This window comes from Podarcis liolepis (assembly GCF_965112155.1).
Source record: "Podarcis liolepis genome assembly, chromosome: 11".
Classification (NCBI taxonomy): Eukaryota; Metazoa; Chordata; class Lepidosauria; order Squamata; family Lacertidae; genus Podarcis; species Podarcis liolepis.
In genome coordinates, this window is record NC_139565.1 from 16,760,541 (window position 1) to 16,779,577 (window position 19,037).

A 19,037-nucleotide genomic window follows, 5' to 3' on the forward strand; every position below is an offset into this window, starting at 1 on the left:
TCAGAAGGTCTACAATAAGAGTTTCAGACATGTTGCATGTCAGCTGCAAAGTAAATAAAGATTTCAGTAACAGAGCAATCCTAACCCCAATCCTCTGTGGCAAAGTGGCAGAGGATTCTCTCTGCATCTACCAAAAGTGCAGGTGGGTGAAAGCAATAGCCAGCATCAATCCTGAAACATGGAGATTAGCCTAAACCTAATCTGGGACTTCCATTTGGAGAAGCCTAGAGCTGGTGCAGCAAACATCAGCAATTTTTACTACCACCATCTTCCATCCTGGCCAGCATAACTAGAGAGCTATGGATCTGGTGAGGCTCCACCACTCTGTCCAGTTTTGCTGCACCAGAACTGCAGCCTAAGGAAGCAGTGCACTATTTTTACTAAACCGAAACGGGGATTAAGGACCATACTACAGATTATGTGAGAGATCTGTAATTGGAATTCCTGATCTATGTACGTTTTCAAAAACCAAAATACAGCTGCAGGGCTGGGACTGCCAATTAGTTGAATGTGGGAGGGTGCTTGTTGGGAGATATTATCATGAACTGAGCGCAGTATATGAATAGTTTGGCCCTAACTCCTGGTACTTTTAAGGAGAAATCTGCTGAACTCAAAACTGATGTGACTTCACATCCAGTAATTGAGAAAATGATCATCTACAAGACCGATAAACAACAAAAAACAAACTAGATGTAAAGAAATAAGTAAAAGAGTGTGTGTTTAAAATCATTTCAAATCAAATTTGCTTTCCGACATGTTAAAAAGTTGTGATGATTAGTTGGATTATAGCTACATATCATGGAAACAGATATTAGGAATACCTATGATAGTTATAGGGTTCCAACAGATTAGACATGTTTAAAATCACATTGTTAATATGTCTGGGAAAAAAGTTGTAGCTATTCTTGTATAAATAGCAGGTCTTTTATTTACCCCCCAAAAATATGTTTCACTTAAAAGAGTATACGTGAAAGCAGCTGCTCCAACAATTTCTGAATGGCTTAAAGCACAATATACAATTGAATTTATAAACAAAGCAACACATTTTTATACACTGATGATAAGAAAATAAGTTTGATGAAAAAAGGATTATATTTGCCATGTATTGGAACAAGTATTAGGATAATAATGTTCAGTCTTGCTTGACAGAACACATCGCCTAGTTATTTTTAAAAAAATCTTAAAGGAAGTTTTAATATGCTATGTATGCATTGAACCAATTACAGATGGACAGAGTAGATGTCCACACACTTTCTCCCAGGATCACTCATTTGTTTATTTGGTGAGAATCCTACTACCACTTCACAATGAAAAGCTCTATTTGTCAACACAGATGAGGAAATCACACATGCCTTACAGCTCAGATAATAACAAACAGCATAGCTCAAATTATGCAAGCTAAAAGCGTTGCTTCGTTTTGACTATGGCCAATTTGATTTGCAGCAGGGCAATCCAATAAAAGCAGCATCTCATTCTTCTTTTGTCTGCTAGGGGAACATGGAGGCATGCCAGAAAGCCCAGGCTGCTTCTCCCCAAACCCTGTCTCAACTGCATGTGAACAAAATGCCTTTTTCTTTCCTAATCTGTCCTTGAAGTATAATTTTTCTGAAGGTTTTTTTTTAAAGCACCAAGTTAGTTGCAATTCGTATGCAAAAACTTTTTACAGGGGATCACTAACATCCCAGGGGATCTCTCAATTCAAGGTACAGGCTCGGCAACAAGGGCTCTTTCACATGACTTCTGTTGCACAGAGACAAGAACACAGTATCTGCACTGTTGAACCCCATGACATTAGCAGCAAGTGGCAAAAGAACAGAGAGAAAGCAGGGACAGAAGAAAGAGCTTTAGCACCAGCAGAAATGAAAGGAAGAAGAAAATAGTTATGGAGAACATAGCAACAAGACTTCGTTCCTCAAAATGAAATCAGTGGATAATTGAATTTGGTTAAATTGCTGTGCTTTCTTCCGTATTAGAAAAGCAAAGGAAAAAGAACAAAAGCCCCATTTTGCAGGTATGCATAGGCATATTTTGCTGAGTTTCACCTGCAGTTTTAATAATATTTGAAGGAACAATACAAATGTCTCCAAGAAAACAGCATGAAAGAAATGCACATGAGAACCCACACTTACGTTTTCTTCTAGACTTCCAGGGAGCCAGAACAGACAAATTGCTACCCTGTTACTAGAATAACACAGATCTCCCCACATTCTAAATACCTTCCTGAGAGCATATTTTAGGATTGACCCACTAGTCGATTGTACCTTGTTTGGGGGTAGTTTCTATATACTGACTGTTTCTAGAGTGGTTGAGTTGCATCCAGCAATAGTTGCACTCAGAGGAGACCCATTAAAATTAATCGGCATGGCAAATGTAGGTTCATTAATTTCAACGGTCCCACTTCACATAAAACTCAAATACAATTTAGTGCCATAATTGGCCTGTTATTGTCTTGCTTGGAGCAAGCACATTGAGTTAAAGTAATAAGGCACAAGCTCATCACACTCACAGGTTAAGTGATAAGATAATAAGCATGATGACCAATTCATGCCAGTTTTTGGTCTTTTGACTGTCAAGTATGAATCACAAGGATTTATGTAAATAACAACATGTGAATTCACCTAGCGATACTCAAGTTAAAGTGAAATAGCTGTGTTTACTCATTTCTTTTTTTCTTGTATCACCATAACAAAACTAAATCTGTGTCCTTGCTATATTTATCTATGTTACTTAGTAGTTTCAGTATACCAGAATGTAGCATTTTACACAGTTGAGTTTAACAAACAAAAGTGTAAAAAAATTCATCGATAAATTAGATCCGAAACATGAGAAATTGGTTGCCATTTCACTCAAGGAGGCTCCTTTACCTTGCTCCAATATTTTTTTGCCAGTTCACATTTCTATCACATGTGGGAGGGAAACACCCTTCTTTTTCATATTTCCAACATATGTCTAGATAGTTTTTATTTATTCTATGTATTTTTCAGGGGTGATATGCCATCTGCACAAGAATTTAAAGCAGTTCTCTTTTATGCCCATATTCAAGGAGAACTTACCATACATGCATTTAACGAAAGCTTTCCCCACACATCAACTTAATATTTTCTCCAATATTTTGGGCCCATTTTACCATGTAGTCTTTGACTTTGTCATTTTTAATAATTGATGGATTTCCCCCAAAATACGTTTGTTTTTATTCTTAACGTCCCAAACTCTGTAGTATCTCTTATTTGTCCATCAGTTGTAATAAAATACTACACATATTGATTTTGAAAATATTTGAACTGTGGTTAATTTCCCCCTTGCATCTTTCTTTTGGCTTTAAATATGAAACCATATTCTCCTGAATTTATTAGAAGTTTGAAAAGGTATGGTTGTTCAAGCTATTTTGTTGCAATAGCAGCTTTTCATATCATCTGTTCCAGTGCTAAAAGCCACGTCCTGTGTGCCAGGAAACAAATTAATGTAGGGTTTTATCTGCTGACATTTGGCACTTCCTAATTTAATAAAGAGAAAACAGAGAAACAATCATACACAGAGAGATCCTATACCTTCATGTAAATCAGAGCTGACTTTTCAGACAGGCACTGGGGATTCCTGGCACAAGATTTTAAAATCTCCTTGCAAAGAAGGGGAACAGAACAGACAGAGCCCCAGACAGACGGTAGCAGATGTAGACTTACCACTGGAACAGTTGGGTCCACCCCAGCCAGGCTCGCACTGACAGGTGTTTGGAGCGATACAGCGACCATGGATACATTTATCAGCACAGTGAGCTGTCAGAGAAAGAGGGAAATCATCAAAGAAAGAAGGAATGAAAATATTGATTTTTTTTAACCACCTACTTTCCATAATCCAGCTGTTTTATACTGTCTCTGGTTTCTCCTAAAAAACAAAGACTTATTTAGCATATTTAAAGTTTTTAATAACTTCCCCACATTTGCTGGGTGTTTAATATCCTTGGATTGTCCTCTCTAGTTTCAGTATTTTGGAAGGAATTTCACCATGGCTGCTTCAACTTTATATATCTATCCAGATAGGAAAAAGCAGCTCCTGTCCTTTAGTGACTCTATATTAGCAACTGTGTGCAGGAAAGGTGCTTGACAGAGCAATCGTAACCAGGTCAGGGAGGAGAAGAATTGGGGAGTCACACCTACATCTGACTTCTGCTGGTGAGGATGAAAAATAAGGACAGGGTTTTTTGTCCATCTTTGCTGTGCCAGCTCCATTGGGTGAGCCACATGGCTTCTAATTCCACAGATTCATAGCCTCTGGCCCCTTGCTCCCACAATGCCCTATTTCTGAGCTTTTATCCATTCAGGCCTCTGCCACAGGAGAGCCCCCCTGCCATCTCTAGAAGCATTCATCTTCTCCAGTGGAGAGGTGAATAAGCTGCATCATAATTACCCACCCCTTCTGTTCCTGCTCTCTTGTTTTATCTCTCTCTTTTTTGTGTGTCACATACATGGGTGATATACACCATTTATTTGGCAACCATTTCTTGGTCTTTTCTTAATTTTGATATACCAGTAAGTCTCATATCATGATCATCAGTGAATATGATAGCCTGTGGCTACTGCATTCAGAGGTAAAAGCAGGAGAAGAGTATATATACTACACACACACACACACACACACACACACACACACACACACACCAGCTTCTCTTACAACATTGAAAACAAAAATTCCAGTGGTATAAAGAATGAAAAGGGTGGCATTGACTGCTATCAGATTTTCCTACAGGGCAGGTGCGTTCAACATTTTCCCTAACTGTTGAACATCCTTACTATGGGTCTCTACAATTAATCCCTGGTTCTAAAGTCACAATCAGCATTGCAGATAATGTTGCAGTCCCTACTCTCAACACTCTACCCTGTATAAGGTGTTAAAAGGGCAATTATCCACTGAATAAAGGTAAAGGTAAAGGGACCCCTGACCATTAGGTGACCGACTCTAGGGTTGCGGTGCTCAACTCGCTTTATTGGCCGAAGGAGCTGGCGTACAGCTTCCGGGTCATGTGGCCAGCATGACTAAGCCGCTTCTGGCGAACCAGAGCAGCGCACGGAAACGCCGTTTTACCTTCCCGCTGGAGCAGTACCTACTGAATTTTTTGCTCTATAAGACTCACTTTTTCCCTCCTAAAAAGTAAGGGGAAATGTGTGTGCATCTTATGGAGCGAATGCAGGCTGCGCAGCTATCCCAGAAGCCAGAACAGCAAGAGGGATTGCTGCTTTCACTGTGCAGCGAACCCTCTTGCTGTTCTGGCTTCTAAGATTCAGAATATTTTTTTTCTTGCTTTCCTCCTCCAAAAACTAGGTGTGTCTTGTGGTCTGGTGCGTCTTGTACAGCGAAAAATACGGTATTTATCTACTTGCACTTTGACGTGCTTTCAAACGGCTAGGTTGGCAGAAGCAGGGACTGAGCAATGGGAGCTCACCCCATCACGGGGATTCGAACCACCAACCTTCTGATCGGCATGTCCTAGGCTCTGTGGTTTAACCCATAGCGCCACCCGCGTCCCGATCCACTGAATACAAGTACCTAAAAACTGACATGAACTTTGGACAAAATATGTGAGAAACAGTAGATACAACCCTCCCTTTTCCCTGGGTCATTATCCCCTCTTCCTGTTGTCTTCCCTATTGTCCTTTCACTCTTGCTTCCTACCACAGCATTCCATGACATTTTTTTGTAAAATGGTGCCAATCTGCATATTAAGGATGCTTCTAAGGCCATGGCATTCTGAAGAGTTTTGATTAAAACAAGATTAAATTTTGGTCTTCATATGCTAGGAAACATTAAAAAAATAATAGCACAGCTGCTGGGGAGATATGTCACACACCAGAAGCAGCTGTAAGAATATTTACGTTTGGACTGAGTTCAAAGACTTGCAGAGTTTTAGGAAGGTATAAGGGGATGCGTTTGTATCATGGCTTGCCAAGAAATTTTAAGAGCAGATGCAGGAAAATGTTGAAGTACAAAGCCTAGTGTACCTTGCAATGCAATGCTACCAATTACCCGAAGGTAAATCTTAATACATTCAGTGGGGCTTGCTCCCAGGTGTGTGGTTAGAGGACTGCAGCCTTAAAGTCTAGTTTTCTATTAGGAATACAAGGAGCTGCAGCATCAGGAGGCTAGCCTGACCTGCATTATCTAACTGGCTGTGATAACATAATAAAGTGGTTTTCTCAAAGCGACTGGAAAATTACTGCTAGGCACAGAACAATGTTATAAACATTATTATTGCAACTCTTGACCGGAAACCAGAATCTGCCTTTTTCTGTGTCCGATCATTTTTGTAAATCTATAGAAAAATATCTAGTGTTGGGCAAATGTTGTGTCTTCAGGAACTTGGGCAGAGGTTTCTTTCTCTTGCTGCTATTGGATAGCTTTAGCATAGTTAGGAATAAAAAGTTTTGTGTCTCTTGTGTAGGATATCTTTTTTTTTTTTGTCCATTCTGCAATTTCCTGAAGACATTGGGGTTGGACCTGAGACCGTTAGTATGGTGCTCTAAAGCCCGTCCACCTATAAACATCTGTCAGATACAGATGTTATGAAGTATTCCCTTCTCAAAGGAGAACATGTCAATAAAATCAATTCCTTAATGCTAAAAGTGTGCAGAAATTAATTTATTTGCAGATTATATTTTCTTCTGCAGGTAACAATGGCTTTAGACGTGCATTTGCATAGACAGCATGTTTCTGTTTTGCTGATACTACTGGGTTATGCTGGTTTGGTTGTCATTTGAACAGAAAACCAAAATCCTAATACCTACTTAAGGGGGCCTATACGAGAGGGGGAAAGTGTGGAACTGGTATCTCCTATAGAATACTGAGTGAATTACAGTGGTACCTTGGTTCTCAAATGCCTTGGTTCTCAAACACCTTGGTTCCCAAACTCCAAAAACCCTGAAGTAAGTTTTCCGGCTTTCAAACGTTTTTCAGAAGTCGAACATCCGATGTGGTTGTCCACTATTGTTTCTGGGGCGCCTGCACCAATCAGAAGCTGCGCCTTGGTTTTCGAACATTTCGGAAGTCAAATAGACTTCCGGAACGGATTAAGTTTGGCGCTTTTGTTTTTGCTATTTATTTTGGGTTTTTTGTATTAGTGGCTTTTTTAGTTAATTTGTTTTTGTGACTGTGTGGAACCCAGTACAGCTACTGATTGACTGTGTGACTGAGGAAATTGATAAAAGCCCCCCAACCAAATAATGACTATCATCAGTGCAGGTAAGAAAAAAATATTTTTAATTTTTATCATCTACAATACTGTCCTATTTATTTTATAGTACAGTACATGGCGTTTCCGTACGCTGCTCTGGTTCCCCAGAAGCGGCTTAGTCATGCTAGCCACATGACCTGGAAGCTGTCTGAGGACAAATACCAGCTCCCTCGGCTTATAAGAGCGAGATGAGCACACAACCCCAGAGTCATCCACAACTGGACCTAACAGTCAGGGGTACCGTTACCTTTACCTTTACAATGATTCTTGCTTTCATTTTATGGATCAGTGGTCTCGTTAGATAGTAAAATTCATGTTAAATTGCTGTTTTAGGGGTTGTTTTTAAAAGTCTGGAACGGATTAATCCGTTTTGCATTACTTTCTATGGGAAAGCGCACCTTGGTTTTGGAACACCTTGGTTTTGGAACAGACTTCCAGAACGGATTAAGTTTGAGAACCAAGGTACCACTGTATAAGAAGAATAAAAGGCAGCAGTAGTAGGGCAGTGGTTTCAACTAGTCGCCCTTTGGTTAGTTTCTAGTTGAAAGGATATTTGAGCCAAATATAATCATTTAAAACATCCACAAGAAGTTGCAATTTTCTTCAATACCAGCTATTGCCAGTGAAAACAAAATAAACCACTCTGTTTTTATTTACAAGACCAACATGAAAAGTTGGCACTAGAAAAAAGGAAACAAACAATAAATGTTATTATCTATGTGTTAATTCTATATGTTTTCTGCTTCTTTTGCTACTATCACTGCACATGGGCAAATACAGCTGGAGAAAGTTTATTCCCCAGGGGAGCTCGTTATCCAAATCAAGTTTGTGCAGTGAGATGACAACATTTGGAGTCATCTCAGTCCATCCCAGAGAGCAGGACAGAAAGACAAGCCAGAAGCCAGCAACAAAAGTTCCATGTGCACCCAGGAAATAAAGTGAGTTTTGTTTTATTTTTTGAAATGGCAAGCGGATGGAAGCATCAGGGAGGATGGACCTTGAGAATAATCCCTTTATTGTCATGTCACTCTCAAGGCCAATGTTCATGGAATCTCAGACATTCATCTCCATCCCTTCCTCTGCAGGAAGAGACCACATTTTTGTTCCCTTTTGCCTGAGAAAGCCACTGTCCACTTTTAATCTTGCACACAAGGATCTTCCTGGCTGACTGACAGCTGAAGAAATAATCAGTGGCTCTTCTAATCCTGGCACCAGAGATGCTAGACAGGAACTTACAACTGCCAACTGGAGCTGTCGGTCGAAGAGTTATGCATCCATCAGCATTGGCACTTACAACGAAAAGGAATTCAGAGAGGGTGAATTAAAATACAGCCTTTTCAATTACTATCAAATCTTCTTGTTGAAGTCAAGACAAAAAGACGTGCAAGCCCCTAAGACACCTGCACAGGAAGGTCTACTATGGACTGAAGTTTGGATTAATGTAGCAGTGACCAACTGGTGTCACTCCATCAGGAACAATGCTTTTTGGGCTCCATAAAGAAATGACCCTACAGCTATATGAAAGCATACTGATAACTCCAACACAATAATGTTAGACCTGTATTTCTGTCTCCTTTTCTGTTTTCACTTAAGAATCTCAACTATGTGCTGAGAATCTTTTTTTAAAAAAAAATGTTGTAGTTAAATACACACTAAGGCTACAATCCTATAAAGACTTAATTGTAGCAAGCCTCTTTAGAACTGAACATTTATATGATTACTAGCTTTAAAAAAAGTATACCAAACTAAATGAACTCTAGAATTACTTTCAAAGATGGGAAGCACTGACGATTAAGTGCTCTGTGATACTTCCTTTGCTACCTGAGGACAAACAACTGCTGTCATCCAGTATATAATCCAAACAATACATTTTATCTGAATTCTATTAGATATTAGCAGTTGTAATTGAATTGTAATTGAATTGAATTGTAATTGAATTGTAATTGAATTGAATTAACACATACTTTTCAGTTCTGCAAAGTTAATATTCTTTTCAGATATTAGTGCCTGTACTGCAATGATACACTACATTAGCCCTTAAACCAAATAAGATATTGGACATCAAAAATAGAAAATTTTGACAACAAAACACTTTTCTCTCCAAAGCTCCATCAGAGGCAACTCCAAACATGCAAATCACATTACTTTGTGTGCACTGGTGCTCTCAGACATGGAAAAGTCTGCCTGAAAAGGTTATTTGTGTGAAAGATATAAACTATTCTGCCAAGACAGAGGTCAACCTGCTTACCAGATGTTAATGTGCAACTACTGAAAGCCCACTTCTTATTATCTGGCCATTACTGGAATCATTTGAAAAATAAATATTTGGAATTGCCAGCTGCCCTTGTGGGGCAATAAAGTGAGAAGGGTAAAGATTGTCATTTACAAGAAACAATTGGAAAGCAATGATGGAGGCTGAGGGCATTTAGCAGAACCACACAAATATCAGTACTGTGACTACAATCTATACGATTCCTTACCTGCCCTTTATCCTACAGTCCCAAGGCAGGTTCAACAATTTGAAATCAAATTTTAAAAACAGTTTAAAACAAATCATAATCATAGTAATAGGGTGGGTCCTGAAGAAGTATATCTCAGGTATCGATTGCCAGGGCAAAGTGGTCCGTCTTTAACATACAATGGAAACTTTACATTGAAGGTGCCAGGCATACCTATGTGGGAAGGGAATTCCTCCATCTAGTAGCTGCCACAGAAAATACCCTCTCCCAAGCCACACAAACACTGAACTTATTAGAGCAGTGGAGCTACCAAGATGGCTCCCTCAAGATGGGACGCGGGTGGCACTGTGGTCTAAACCACTGAGCCTCTTGGGCTTGCCGATCAGCAGGTCAGCAGTTGGAATTCGCACAACGGGGTGAGTTCCCGTTGCTCTGTCTCAGCTCCTGCCAACCTAGCAGTTCGAATGCATGCCTGTGCAAGTAGATAAATAGGTACTGCTGCGGTGGGAAGGGAAACAGCGTTTTCATGCACTCTGGTTTCTGTCACGGTGTCCCATTGTGCCAGAAGCAGTTCAGTCATGCTGGCCACATGACCCAGAAAGCTGTCTGTGGACCCACGCCGGCTCCCTCAGCCTGAAAGCGAGATGAGCGCCGCACCCCATAGTCACCTTTGACTGGACCTAACCGTCCAGGGGTCCTTTACCTTTTTTACCTCCCTCTGCTGATGTGTACCCTGAGAGTATATGTAGGGAAGGAGGCGTCCTCCCCCCCCCCCAGATATTTGGGGCATAAGTCGCTTAAGGACTTTGAACACTAATGTGAGTGTATTGAATTGGGCTTGGGAACAAACTAACTGACTAAGAGCCTCTGTTAGTGTCAGCAGTCAATGCCACAGATTGATAGACAGTCAGCAACTTCTCACTTGCACAGTGCCAAAGGAAGACAGCCCCTGACTTTACCCTTGCCTCCCGTCAGCTACTGTGTGCTTTCCCCTCAATTGCCCCACAGTGGATGTCAAGATAATCATCAGCAAATCACCAAACCAGCCTTACATTTCTTTAAAGAAGCATTTGAGTTCTCAGGCAATGGTCATTTGGACTCCTGTTCTCAAAGATCAGATAGTCACGGGAAACACTAATACACTTCTCCAAAAGTTGTACACATAGAACTGAAATCTTGATTACTTAAGCAAATTCTAATGTGATAGTAGCAAAAATCAGTTTACTTACGGATACACATTTCTCTGCTTTCATAAAATCCAGGGCAACACTGAGATTTCCGCCTGTACATAGTTTTTTCTCCATGCCTATAGGCAGTACGGTAACTGATTCTATTAAAACACATGAAAGCAAAATTTGTTAACAAGTACTTGAATATAACCAACTATGGATAATTAGGGATATTGCTGACCTATAAATCAACCCTCCTTTTCCTTTGTTAATTAAGTATTCCTCCCACTAATTCTATATTGGACTGTTCAACTATTTCAAAAAATATCTTAAGACTTTCAGATACAAACATAAACAAGCTGAATAATTATTAGAACTCAAGCCAGCAATGCATCCTTCATATGTGGGAAACTGGATTGATCAGACATAGCCAATCTATCCCAGAGGTAGTCAATACCCTCCAGATGTTGTTGGACTCCATCTCCCACAAGACTCCATCATCATGGCCAATGGTTTAGGATGATGAAAGCTGCAATCCAACATCATCTGGAGAACACCACATTCGCTCCCCCTTGGGATAGATTTGAGTGTCCAGCATAGGGTTAACACAGCAGAATTTGTGTAGTTATACACACTGATTTAATTGAGCTGAACTCGAAGAGGAATTTATTTATTTCAGAATTTAGTAATTGCTCTACATTCAAGGAATACCTGTGTGGTGTAGAGAAAGAAAGAAAAACCATTAATCCTATCATTACTAAGAACAGATATAAAATACAGTAATTTGGGGAGGCTTGGCAGAAAATGAAGTGAGAATTCCAGGGAACTGGGGCCGCCATGAGAAAAACACATGCCAGAGTCACAGCATACGTTACTGCAGTGGCTCATGGCACCATCAGTACAAGCATAAAATCTGAAGTGCCTTCATTTCTCTACTGTTCAAGAAGTATTGAAAAATGACCACCCTCTATGGTTATATCCCATATAACAAGATCCATCAAAATACATGGCAGGCATGCTACAGAACTGCGTGATCAATTCCTATTTTCAGATAGTAAAAACTGAATAAGCCACTGCATCAACATTACAAGTCTCTCTGTAATTCTCTAAAGAAAGGGAACATATTTTCACACTAGTACCTCACACAATCTTCCACAGCCCAATAATCCTTTGTAAAATACAGTGAGCACTTGAGAGGATTATCTACCTCATAGTCTTACTTTGCATAACTTATACCCAGAAGCACACACATGCCGGCATGCAAACTATGGTTGCACTCATATGATCTCATTTGTGCTTGATATAAATTATTCTAGACTCTTTTTAACGTGAAACAATCATTAATCACCTACAAAGGATTATTCTAGCAATGCAATATAAGAACATAGTTTATTGTTTATAAGCGAATCACCTGTGTCGTGTGCATTTAAACCAGTTCAGAATGTCTGTGCAGCTGGTATAGTAAATTTGATCAAAAGGGTGTGGATAGGATTCTTGGACTGTAACAGAATAGCTGCACAGAAACAAAACAAAAATATTAAGTATGTACTCTACTGGAACGATTGTTAAGTGAAATAAAGTATAATTATGAGGGAAACAAATATATAGGTTTACCAACATTTCAGAGATATTATCTGTGAAAGTGAACACTCACCCTGTTTCAGACAAAACCAATCAATTAGTCTTTAAATTGTTCTACATCAAATACTATCTGCTTACTATAGTTACATCTTTGATTGCAGAAAAGTATTGTAAACTATGAGGATGAGTGGCAAACTTTTTTCCTTTGGTGCAGACCTGCGTGCATATATTCGTCTAATGTTTTGTTGCAGCCCAGAAAGTAAGTGCCTGTTTTCAGCCAGCATCTACTAAAGGAGTTTTCCACTTTTTAAGGCAATGTTTTCTTCCACTTTCTATCATTTGTGTTCAGAGGTGTCCCAACAGCTAAAGGAGGGCAACACAGCAAACATTAGAAATGGATTGTGAACCAGAATGCTTTTCTGAACTATTGTTCATAGTTAACATTTTAATAAAATTTCCATTAATATAGCAAATGTGGTGCTACAGCTGGATGATCCATACAAATATTCTTACTCTGAAAATGAGGACCACAAAATGTGAGGAAATGTGATTTGCACCTAGAAAAGCAATCTCGCCACTTAGATTTGAATATGTGAGAATTGAAATCCTGCTTCCTTAATTCCAAATCTATAGCAGTTTCAGTATGTGGCGCTCATCTGAATAAACTTGTTTTGGTTTTTTTTAAAAAAATGAATGAATGAATACCCCTCAAAAATATGTATGAAAAGTCTAAATACAGTAACTATAAAGGTTCCTTGGAGAGCACCTACATGAATTACACAGGACGGCAGTTTCTGTTTATCATTGCCAAAGAAAAAAGTGTAATTTCACTAAGGTGTCTCATGCTCCTATGCTAACCTACTATAAAATAAGTCCCAGTGAGTTTCATAGGACTGTACTGCATAAACCTGGTGCTCTGCTCATTCTTAATTCACTTCGAAGCTAGTATCTCATTCTTTCCCCCTACGTTCGCAATTTAGTTGGAATTATCCTTTAGGATTGCCAAAGATTCAAGCAGCAACAAGTAATTTGTTGACTACCATCTATTCCAGTGCAACTGCTAGTGGTATGGTAACTTTCCAGATGGTGGTTTATATGTTCTTCCCTCTTGCCACACCCCTGAATATTGGAAGAAGAATGAAAGAATACTATATTTAGAAATAATCACCAGTCAAACATATATATATATATATATATAAAAAATGGTGGTTTCTACTAGTTTTAGGGGCTAGATTCAGACTTTCTTACGCTTAGAGAAGACCTTTTGAAATCTATGAAACTTAAATTTAGGCAAACTTACGGCAAATCCCATTGATTTCAGTAGGTCTAAGCACAACTAACGCTGGATCAAACAACATGCAATCAATGTTTCAGATGTTTACATGAAAAGACACAAAAAATTGAAGGCTCCAAAATGAATAAAAAAAGCATCTGAATTTGCTTTTGCAAGCTTGGTATGGTGCTAAATGTTCACCCACAGCCCTTCAACTCTCTGTATGCATGAGAACTCCAGTGGATATGCTGTGCTCCTCCTGTATATGTAATTCCTTCATTCATTTAAGCAAAGGAGACAGCTCTGTGCACACATCCCTTTGTATGCACAGAGTTGCCAGTGGAAGACACACTGCACTAAAATTATAGCTGTATTTTCCTCCCATGTGAAAATAATTAAACCAACAAGTTTTAAGGTAGATTTTAAAAGCTTCATAATTATACCTGGATGGCTTCCAATAGGGCTAATTTGAATATGCACATTCTCCCACAGAGTTAATTGGATTAAAGGTTTCCATTTATAGTGTGTCTGGTATTTATACAGTGGTACCTCGGGTTACGAACGTAATTCGTTCTGGAGGTCCATTCTTGACCCGAAACTATTCTTAACCTGAGGTATGCTTTTGCTAATGGGGCCTCCTACTGCCGCAATGTTGCCAGTGCACAATTTCCGTTCTTATCCTGAGGCAAAGTTCTCAACCCAAGGTACTACTTCCAGGTTAGTGGAATTTGTAACCCAAAGTGTTTGTAACCCAAGGTACCACTGTAATGGTTTCTATTTCCCATTCCAGGCATGGATATATTTTAAAGTAGAATATATGGGGGGGAGGGGCTCAGTGATGCATTTTTTTCTATATAGCTTGCTTTGGGATACAGAGCACACAGATCTATTTTCATACATGCAGTATGCACTTTAAATAAACATAAACATGGACATAAACTACTAGCAAAATAGCTCTTAAATGTTACCTCTCCCAGTGGCTACAGACATTTGGATCCTCAAGATTTAGGGATAAAGTTGCAGTCACCCAGTGGTACAAAAGTATGAGAGGGAAGTGAACAAACCAGTCCAAATAAAGAACCATCTTTTTCACAGAATAGCCCTGTGTGAAAAGAGAAAACAATTGCTAATATTACTGTTAGGTACTTGTTACAACCAAGTCCAACCTTGCATTGATGGAGGATGAAGCAACCTGTTTCAGATGGGACTATAGGAGTGGATATATGAAAATAAGAACTGGTGTCTGAATGGTGGAAAGCACAATAAACTTGGCACAGGTGTATCATTGTATAAGTGGGGAAGAACTCATACTTCCAGTGACATGAAGGCGTTGAGAATTGCATGTTAATATCTTCTTCAGCAAGGTAGGGGATGTTCTAGGATGCAGTTCTCGGATGCAACAGACTAGATCACACAGGTCACTTTTGTTTATTTAATATGCAGTGCAGTCATAGCATGCCTACTCAAAAGTAGGTCCGACTGAGTTAAGTGGCGCTTACTTCCAGCTTGTGAGTATAATTACTATTAATAATTAATTTAATTTAATTTGTATACTGCCCTATACTCACAGGTCTCAGGGCTGTTCACAACATAAAATCACACTATAAAAACACAAAATACATAACAAAAACAAGCCAACTATCCCCCCTTCCACAACACATTTTAAAAGGGCATTGGATGTCAATCAGCCAAAGGCCTGGTTAAAGAGATACGTTTTCGCCTGCCACCTAAAGGTATATAATGAAGATGCCAGCAGATTCTCCCTGGGGAGAGCATTTCACAAATGGAGAACCACTGCAGAAAAGATACATTGCCACCCTCTGGACTTATCATGGAGGAGGCACACAAAGAAGGGCCTCAGAAGATGTTCTCAGGGTCCAGGTAGGTTCATATGGAGAAAGGTGGTCCTTGAGGTATTGCGGTCCTGAGCTGTGTACATACCCTCCAACATTTATCTGAAGAAAATAGGTATGTCCTATTCCATAATAATAATTTTACTATTTATATCCGGCCCATCTGACTGGGTTGCACCAGCCACTCTGGGAGGCTTCCAATATATAGAAAAACATAATAAAACATTAAACATTAAAAAACTTCCCTATACAGGACTGCCTTTAGATGGCTCAAGGGTCGGATAACTCCATATCCTGCAACATTTCTCTGATGAAAATAGGGACATCCTACCATACCCTCAACATTTCTCCAATGAAATTAGGGACATCCTGAGGAAAAGCGGGACATTCTAGGGTCAAATCAGAAACCGGGACAGCTTCTCTAAATTCAGGGACATCCCTGGAAAATAGGGACGCTTGGAGGGTCTGTAAGTACAGGACTGCAGCCTTAGTCAACTTTCCATTGACTATTTATAAATGGGCTTCCTTCACTGCTCTAATTCTGCTTATAGGGACATAATCAACAGAACTCATAGAAGATTAACACAAACCTTGAAAGAGTAGGGGGAGAGAGACTAAAACAGGGGTGTCAAACTCAAATTCATCGGGGGCCGCATCAGCAGTTTGGTCACCCTCAAAGGGCCGGTTCAAGTTCGAGTGTCTTCAAAGCCCATGACACCTTTAACAGCTGGATTAAGTAATGCAGAGCTTCTGGTTCATGGAACACTACACCTTGATTTCATTTGAATACATATATGAATATAAAAATTGTTTCCTGTTTGGCTTGGTGTTTAAGTTACACAAGATGTGCAGGTTTTAATTTTTCTCATTCCCCAAATTTTAATCGAGCATTTGTTTGGATTTTTTCCCCTTTGCTACCTACCCTAAACCTTTGAGGAGGGCGGGAACTGATGGCCGGACCCTGTAATAACATTGAGGAAAAAATTGCATGATGTGTAGATACCCTAAAAAATAAACCAATTCCTTATCAGCTTTTTTCCATATATAAATTTGTGCAATGCGCACCCTGTGGAAGCCGCGCCTGACGTTATTTACAAAACATGCACTTGCGTATCGAATTTGCTTTTGAATCGCGAATCCCCAGAGGCGGAGGATGCTGTTCACTGGGCAGCGCGGAAACCCGCCTAAAGAAACAAATAAAGAAAAGAAAAGCAAAAGCACGCCGCCCCGAGTATTCACAGGGCGCGCTCCCGAAACACAAGCGCGCTCTCGGTCTCCCTCTCTCCAACGCGTGCGAAGCTGGCTCTGCCCTTCTCCGCGTTCCACCTCACGCAGGCGCGCTGCGCTCCCGCCAGGACTTATTTCACCCCGGCGAGCCCGAAAAGAAGTTGAGAGCAGCAGCAGCGACCTCCCATATCCAACCCCGCCCTCGCTGTGTCAAATAAGTCTCGGCTAGGTAGCTGGAGGAGGGGGAGGCCTGCGCCTGCGCAGAAGGGACCCGAGGCGCCCTGCGCGCGCGCTGCAGCCCAAGCTTCCCTCACAGATATATACAGTGGTGCCCCGCAAGACGAAATTAATTCGTTCCGCAATTTTTGTCGTCTAGCGAATTTTTCGTCTTGCGAATCACGAAATCCCATAGGAATGCATTGAAAATCAATTAATGCATTCCTATGGTCAAAAAAAGTCCAAACAAAGCCAAATTTGGTACAACAGTTTATTAACTGCTCTTTAAAGTCACACATACTGTAAAGAGCAGTTCAAAAATTTAAGGGAAAATAAATTAACTTTATAAACAAAACATGTCTTTGTTTTTAGACAAAGAAAAAAAAGTCGCGAGACGTTTTCGTCTTGCGAAGCAAGCCCATAGGGGAATTCGTCTTGCGAGGCAAATCGAAAACGGAAAAACCTTTCGTCTAGCGAGTTTTTTGTCTTGCGAGGCATTCGTCTTGCGAGGTACCACTGTATAGACCAGACTACACGGGCCACATGACAAGGTCTGGTGGGCCGGATTCGGCCTGCGGGCCTTGTGTTTGACACCCGTGGACTAAAAGAATGACAGTGAATGGCCTTTAGGATGCATTTGTTTCCAACAAGCCATAGATCACGGGTAAATATTTGCTTGTGCATGGGATGTGACTCTGCTCTTAGAAGTTTATGTTTATTGCACAAGACACCAATGTAGCCACAGCAAGCAAGACTGCTGCCTAGGAACATAGAAAGCCACCTTAAAACAAGCCACACCACTGGTCCATCTAGCTCAGTATTGTCAACACTGATTAGCAGCAGCTCTCTGGGATTTTAGACAGACAACATTCCTAGCTAAGATGCCAGGTATTGAATCGGGGATCTTCTGCGCTCAAAGCAAACATGCTGCCGTTGAACTGCAAATATCCTGTAAGCAGCAATATCCATTCTAGATTTGCTTCCAGTACCAGAGCACAGTTGAGGAAAAACCAGCATAAGACTAGGCTGAGCTAAATTGCATTCATGGGTTTCTGCACTTCTCAGCTACACAAGCCCTTTGTTCTATGCATGTCAAGATTTGAAAGCTCCTTAAGTAGCATTAATACTGTGGTAGTCAATGAGCTATATTAACCAGGAATGAAAAGTTGTGCACTTGCAGTTTAATTTCCAATGAAGCAGTGATTTCCCTTATTAAAGCAGATTATGCAGGTAAATTGTATTTCCTTTTCTTAAAATGTCAATAAATTTCCTACTGAATGCCTCTAACAAAAAAGATTAATGTAAAAAAGAAGACTCAACTATTTGCATGAACCCCCTAGTGTACAACTTGATTGCATCCTAGTTCTTTTGCTTAATTATTAAGGAAAATCAAAACAGAAAATCAGTACAACTGATTAGCATTGCTAAAGTGTTTATATTAGCAAAAAAAATGTAGAAGATTTAACTCTATCTACAGTATGCAGAAATGCATTTCTAAATGATACATTAATATAAAGGTCTCAAGGATTCCTCATAACTGAATGAACAACACTGACAACACAAACTATAAAGGGGTTGAAAGTTTCATATGTCAGTTATGTTGTTTATAAAGAACATTTTTAAAAAGATACCCAGTGACCACTTTTCAAGGCCCCCAGATGGAAGATTACATAAGTGAGTGTCACAGTAGAAATGACATGTCAAGGTAAATGCTGATACTTATTGGGAGCTTTGTCTGAGCTCCTGCCAACCTAGCAATTCGAAAGCATACCAGCACAAATAGATAAATAGGTATTGCTGCAGTGGGAAGGAAAATTGTGTTTCTGTGCGCTCTATCTTCCATCAGTGTTCCATTGCTCCAGAAGTGATTTAGTCATGCGGGCCACACGACCTGGAAAAGTCTGCGGACAAACGCCGGCTCCCTCAGCCTGAAAGCGGAGATGAGCGCTGCACCCCATAGTCAAATTCGACTGGACTTAACCATCCAGGGGTCCTTCACCTTTACCTTATAAAAGGTATTGGGTAGAATCCAATGTT

The 19,037-nt window shown here is 40.0% G+C and overlaps 1 protein-coding gene across 1 annotated transcript in view; it reads right to left on the bottom strand.

Annotated features, from left to right (window-relative positions):
* Window positions 1-19,037, bottom strand: part of MEGF10 (multiple EGF like domains 10) — a 120,502-nt gene that overhangs the window by 76,868 nt on the left and 24,597 nt on the right. The window contains exons 2-5 of the mRNA XM_083464414.1: window positions 14,673-14,806; window positions 12,262-12,363; window positions 10,911-11,011; window positions 3,681-3,773 (exon numbers count right to left, since the gene is read on the bottom strand). Coding sequence (XP_083320540.1) covers window positions 3,681-3,773; window positions 10,911-11,011; window positions 12,262-12,363; window positions 14,673-14,788 — 412 coding nt within the window. The 5' untranslated portion in view covers window positions 14,789-14,806. The remainder of the gene's footprint in view (window positions 1-3,680; window positions 3,774-10,910; window positions 11,012-12,261; window positions 12,364-14,672; window positions 14,807-19,037) is intronic.